This window comes from Apteryx mantelli, chromosome 15 (assembly GCF_036417845.1).
Source record: "Apteryx mantelli isolate bAptMan1 chromosome 15, bAptMan1.hap1, whole genome shotgun sequence".
NCBI classification, from domain to species: domain Eukaryota; kingdom Metazoa; phylum Chordata; class Aves; order Apterygiformes; family Apterygidae; genus Apteryx; species Apteryx mantelli.
In genome coordinates, this window is record NC_089992.1 from 16,267,104 (window position 1) to 16,273,977 (window position 6,874).

The window sequence follows — 6,874 nt, forward strand, 5'->3', positions numbered from 1 at the left end:
TATATCTCTACAGAAAAGATTAACACAGAATATAAGGAAACACCACAAACAGAATGGTTAATTTACTGTAAAACTTAAAACAGTGATGTCTGCTAGACTGCTAGTCAGCTTTTGAAGAAGCCAATGTAAAAGTGTCTGAGTAGTCTTAAACAGAGCACATTTTGTAGTAAACAACTGTTCTAGGCAATAACATCCTGTTATTCTTTTGTTCTAATCAGATAGGTCAAGAATCAGCTAGCACTAAACCTAGCCAAGAAAACAGCATCAAGGGTATTACAACTATCAAACAGCTCAGTAGCACCACCTTTAAAGATTCTAGTAACGTTGAAATTAAGGTTTTCATAAGTTTCATTTCAGGTCTGCATATAGCATAAAGATAAAAAGCGAACAGAAAATACTAATTTGGGCATGTGTAGATACGGCAAGTTGAAACAAACACACCAACAGTTGGGAAGTTCACAACTGATACCAACAGAGAGCGCGGCTCAGTGAAAGAGCGGAAAAAGGAAGGGCCGCTCAGCGGTCTGCAGGTGATCTACAGGCCAGAGGCATTCAGGCTACCAAGCTCTGAGGGCCAGAGAGTCAGTAGAGGGGAAGGGGGGACAGGAGGATAATCAACTACTATGCAGCGTTCTGCAGCGCGCATCTACGCAGACTGCTGACATCACTAACAAACAGCTATAAAGTGCAAGAAAGGTTAGGACACTTTTATGGATAGAAGCGCACTAAAGCCAGGAGCCCATTAGAGAGTAAGTATGAGCATAAAAGATATACACCACAAATTTATGGTTTCTTTTTACAGCATGCCCCTCAAACCAGTGAAAGATCTTACTCAAGGTACTCAGTTTTACCCTATTAGTAGCTTGCATTTCTAGCAAAAATTGCTGATTAAAGATGGACATCATCAGATAAAAGGCTCTGAAGCCTAAGAGCATTTGGGAAATACTGTTGAAAACTATTTACAGCTCAAGTGAATACATATTTGAATTGAATGGTAGCTTCTCACTTCTCCTGATTCTACTTAACACTGTTGTGTTTTATAAATAAAAAACCCACACCTTAGTAAGCTTCCTAGTCTGTACCTCCCATCCAAGAACACTTTGCTCATTTCAAATCTGAATGAAGTTCTTTACCTTGATATCCTTAGTGACTATAAAAAACATGACCAAGTGTTTCACACTGAAAACAAACTCCTTAATGATATTTACTTTAGTGATAAGCATTCTGTTCATCTCAAATAATAAATGTTTCAAAGGCTGAATGGTTAGAGACTTGACTCTTCCATTATCTCCATGGAGGTGAGCATGGAATATTTTCTCTTAAGTGCTTCAGAAGAAAATATTTGATAGTTTTCAACTATCTAACTTTAAAAATAGCATTTAAGAACAGTTCTGATTCATGTATTATTGAGAAAGCAGTACTAAGAATATTTAATTAAATTCTTCAGTTTTGTCTAGAAAGCAGAATTAGAAGATCATGCTAAGAGCTCTTCTACATGATACACACAGCTTGAGCAACTCCTTCAGGAGACAGATAAAGCTGACAGTCAGCATGAGGAACAGGCCCCACAACACTAATGTTCAAACTTAACATCTCATTTGAAAGACTATTTCCCACAGAATGGTGAGCCTTAACTAAAGGAAAATAGTGACTGCAATATTCAGATCTTGCAAATTAGGCAGACTTGTAACATATTAGGTGACCTCTTGGTAATATTAATTAGCATCACCAGTTTCTTTTGCTAGGAAGTGGAAAGGAAACTGCTGTCTTGACCACTCCTCCTCAATCGGCAGAGCCCTCCTCTCCCCCTCCTACCGCAACCAGCAGAGGTGAAGCATCTTTCTTTAGAGAAATTCTCTCAAAACAAGCAAGGCAGCTTTTAGCTTCAGGAAGATTCCTATTACAGAACTACACTAAACAATCTTGTAAACAGAGTCCTTAACCTGCATCTGCAGTTCAGTCTCACAAAACCACTAAATAAACTTGAAGTTAATTATACCATAGGAGCATTTGCTATTCATACATAAGGAAGGCTCATTCTTCAGGAAATGCCTGATGTTGCTACAAGTTACAGTTTAACAGAGGTGTTAAGTGCAAGTTAAGGAAAAGATTCAAGAACAGAAGAGTCCACTAATGGATTTATCCACTTGTCAACAGAATCTTAAGGTATTTTTTCAACTTCTCCATGTGCAGCACAATATCCATAGCAGTCACAGACAGTTCATCAGCATAAAAGACAGATTTTTCAAAAAAAAAATCTACATAAGGCTACCTGGACTTCTGGAAATCACAAGTTTACACTATTTGTATTGGTGTTAAAAAAAAAAAAAAAAAAAAAAGCGTCACCATTTCCACAAGTGCCTAAACTATTCCGAATACACCGCATTTCCGTGAACTGTTTGTTCCAACTTCCAAAGGGAAAGTTCTTCACAGCCTAGATTAACTTCAGAGTACCTCTGAAGCAGAGAAGCATGCACACCCCCTTTTTCTTTCTGACTGCCCTGTATAAGAACAGAGTCAGCCCGAGTAGACACCTAGCACAGAAGCGCTGGGCAGGCCACAGAGTTTGAACAGGAACAGAAGCACGGGGCTGCCTCAAGCTTAGGCAGGAAGGAGCCGAACAGAATGACCATCCTCGTCAGAAGCAGTCCAGAGGAAGACCAGTTCGTGCCAGTCTCAGAAGTAATCTCTGAAAGATTTCTCATCAGCAGCATCACCTCTGGTATACAGTGCTACGAGAGAGGTTGTGGGGAAGGGGAGGAAGAGAAGGGTGTATCCCAGACATTCAGCTCACCAGCAGCAAACCAGTCATAAACTACCTGGTCCAGTAGTATGTCCTAAAGGAATAAAACAATACATCTAAAATTCTCCAGGACAAAATGCCACATGCTTATGCGAGATCTTACGTGACCTGCAGAAAATAAGACCATTTGTTTTACAGAGCACAGCTCTCAAGTGATTGTAAAATCTAAAACAGCAAATACACAGGAAGTGTATTTTTATCCACGAGAAGTTTCTATTACTAGTTTGATCCCCAAAACACCATATAAACAGATCAAAAAAAGCTAGCTAACTTAATGTTATCGTGCTATATAGGCAATAGAAATAGACTAAGCAAAATAAGAAAGTCCTTAATTCAGGCTGGAAATATAACAACTTTGGTATATATAAATTTTTGAATTAAACTGACTATGAAATACATATATAGAGAGAAGCAGTGTCATTTTATAAAATTCCATTCCTAAGCCTTACAGAAGAAAACATGTATTTTGAATAGAAAACAGAAACAGATAGTTCATCATTCCAGACAATTCTATAACACTGGTATTTTTAATCTAGCAAAACACTGAAAAAGATTTTTTTTTCTGTAACTAAAGAAATAACATAGCATTAGCTGATACATCAACTATTTTTCCTTTAATTTTTAGAAGATTATTTCATGACTGCTCTTAGAAAACGCTGTATTTATTATAGCAGCCAATTGTCACAAACAGACACTAACTCAGAACGAATGACTGTGTCAGAAAATGCTTGATCAAAATGTTTAACCTTACATAAATCTAAACCTGAATAAGCTTAAAGTTTTGTATTTGGAAGTCCCTCAGCCAAAAAATCTTTAGCTAAGGACACCCTACCTCAACAAGCATGTTTAAGAACATCAGCAAAATTATCACTACTTTCAGAAAGAAAAGCAGCAGTTGTGTCCGTCAGCTTCTACATATATGGCCCAACACTTGGCACTATATTCAAAGGCAGACATATTCCGAGTGTGCAGTAACAGGAACAGTTACCACTTCACAGGTCAAGACAAAGTCTGCAGCAGTGAATGCTCCCAACTGATTTTTTTCAAGTGGCCTCAGGCAAAGAGCATGTAGAGAAAGTCTGACCTGAAGGTGGGAAGTGCACTTTAAAGCATTTCTTTCCTCTTTTAAAAAACATGAGAGGAGAAAAATTAATCTTAAAATAAAGCTTTTTAAAGCTCTTTATTTTTCTACATTGAGAATGACTGTAGAAAGTAGTCTCTTTTCGTTTGTCTTTTTTCTACATACTACTCCTGCAATGTAGAATAATTTACAATAAAAAAGGATTTCATAAACTTGATTAACATTCAACCTTGTTCTTCAATATAACTTTGTCAAGAAAAAAAGCTGAAAAGTACCAAGAATTGTGATCATTGGGCAACTATAATTTTGTTCCTACTGCATATTCATTTTAGCCTGCTACTGCATATTTCATCCTGCTAGAATCTTTGATACGATCACAGGTCACATTTTTCAAGAGACAACTACCTTATTAAGGAAAAAAAATGGTAGTATTCAACAAGCAACTATTCCATATTTTCCTCTCTCTTCTTTTTCAACATATGACCCCAGACCTTGTCTTGCGCATACTGCTAAGACCTCGTTCCGAATACAGACTTATTAATTCTCCTTAAGGGCTTTTCTTGTGCTCACTAGTTCAACATCCAAGTGAGCCACAAAAGTCCTGTTGGTGACAAAATAGTATTATATGCATTTTACAGAAAAACTGAACCAGAAAAATTAAGACCACCTGCATTTGCTAGATTTGGGCACTGATATTCAGATACTTAAATATAGCATATACAATATCCAACTGTATTTGCCGTGCCCTAAGCTACAGCTTCCTTCTGACCCACGCCTCCTTGCCATCATTTTAATTGTGCCAACAACATGATATTAGCAACCCTGTGTTAAGAGTCTGAGCGACTAATACACCATTAAGCAAGATATCAGAGAGAAATTCTGGAAGGGAGTGTATGTAGAAATCTCCAGTGCTGTATTCAACTGCCTCAGTGATTAGACCAAGCCCTCCAGAGGTAAGCAGACAGCTTTGAACCATACCCCAGGCAAATCCCTCTTGTGGAAAGGGGGAAACGGCAGCACTGTGGGAAAAGCGGGGTGCAGATACAAACTATGGAGAGGCTGCAGAATAATGTGCGGGTGCACATGTGTGGAGAGGGAGTTTACAGACAGCTCCTTGATACTACTTCTTTCTATATGGTTTGGTTTTCTGACTTTGTGTCTTTACTGTAATTTTGTGTATGCAATCTTCCACATTTAAACTCTGGGGAGAAAAAAAGAGAATCCAGGGAGACAGAAACTCTAGTTTTAATTCTAGCATCCTAGCCCAAAGCAGCTGGCAGCAGTTTTTCTATAACCCCAAGATCACTCATTTTGTCATTTGTGCATGCACAATCACACACTAGAACTACAAAGAAAACTGAGCACATTCTTTAAGCGCTTATCAATATACACCAACCGAACGTCAAAGTCTGATAGTAAACAAACTGCATTTTCAAAAATTGTAACTTGAGAAAGTTTGGCTAAGCTTTTGAAGTTATGGAAAAAGTTAAATGTGATAGAATTGTTACACGCAAACTTTCTTCCTTCCCTCGCAAATGAATTAATGTTCCAAAGGATGCAGGGAAAAGCAGAATTGTTCAATTGTGAGCTGATTTCAAAATTCTTTCCCCACAGCAGACAGGCTAAGCAACAACTAAGCTGACTGAAATTTAATAAAATAAATTAAAATACAGGGCCTAAAGCATGGAATATTTCAGCCCAACTAGAGAGCCTCAAAAAGTTACAAGCAACTGAAAACACAATCTTGCAATGGAAGTGCTGGACAACCCTAACAGCATGTTGTGTTGATTCTCTAGGAAAACTCCTACCCAACTGAAGTTTTAAGAAGAAAAAACAATTTATTAGAGCTTTTTGGTTACTTCTGGAGAAGTAACACACCAATTAAAAGAGTCAGGCTAACAAACTAGGCATAATATTTCAAAGTGAAAAAAAAAAAAACCTTGCGAAGCATGCAACCGATGTGCGTTGACACAGAGAACATCATTGACGATACACAAAAAGAGCGGATCAAAGAATCTCGGTAAAATATCTCGTTGGCTTGAAGACAACATCACTGACATTTCCCACAGGTCACCTAACGGCTTTCTGGCGGAGGGCGCTGCAGTCAGAAGCGGAGCAGAACTGAGCACCGCACCCCAGGCGGCCCCGCTCGCGGGCCGCTTACCGCGCCCGCCCGCCCGCCCGCCGCCTAGCACAGGAGCAGGTGACACACAACAAACGCGCGCTGCAGCACCAGGCGCCGCCGCCCCGCCGCCCCCGGCCCTCGCGCCCCGGCCCCGCGCCCCGGGCCGGACGCCCCGGCTAACGGGGCAGCCGCGCCGAGAGGCAGCGCCGCACGCGTCCCCCGCAGCTGCGCGCCCGCCCGGGCCGAGCGCCGGGACACCGGCGCAACCCGAAACAAAGACTTTATTCGCCGGTACTTCGGAAACCGCGTCCCGCCCGTCGGGCGCGGTAACGGGCGGGTCACCGCGCACACGACCCCCCCCGCTGCCCGGGCCCGCACGGCGCCGGGGCAAGGCCGCGCCGCCGGGCTCCGCGGCTGCGAGGGTCCCGCCCGGCCGCCCGCAGGAAGCCCCCGCCCCGCGGGGACACCCGCCGCCGCCCCGGCCCCAGGGGCGCCCCACGGGGAAGCCGCCGCCCGCCTTCCGCCGAGACAGGACGCGGGAGAGCGGGGCGGCCCGCCAGCCTCACCTCCTCGCTGGGCAGCCCGAACACCTCCACGGGAGAGGCCGCCATGGCCGGGCCGGCGAGCGCCGCGCGCCCTCCCCGCTGCCGCCGCCGCCGCCCCGCCGCGCGGCCCGCTCCGCTCCGCTCCGCTCCGCCCCGCCCCGGCCCGCCCCGGCCCCGCCCCCGCCCGCCCGCCGCGCGCGCAGGCCCCGGCCCCGCCGCCCCCTCCGCCGGCCTCGCCAGAGCGCGCGCGCGCCGCGACCCGCGCGCGCTCTCCCCCACCCCGATTGGTGGGCAACGCCGCACCGCGGCCCCCGCGAGGG

General features: G+C 43.8%; 1 protein-coding gene across 1 annotated transcript in view; it reads right to left on the bottom strand.

Moving 5' to 3' along the window:
• Window positions 1–6,650, bottom strand: part of NEDD4 (NEDD4 E3 ubiquitin protein ligase) — a 69,080-nt gene extending 62,430 nt beyond the window's left edge. Inside the window, exon 1 of the mRNA XM_067305830.1 lies at window positions 6,576–6,650. Coding sequence (XP_067161931.1) covers window positions 6,576–6,620 — 45 coding nt within the window. The 5' untranslated portion in view covers window positions 6,621–6,650. The remainder of the gene's footprint in view (window positions 1–6,575) is intronic.
• Window positions 6,651–6,874: the final 224 nt, after the last annotated feature.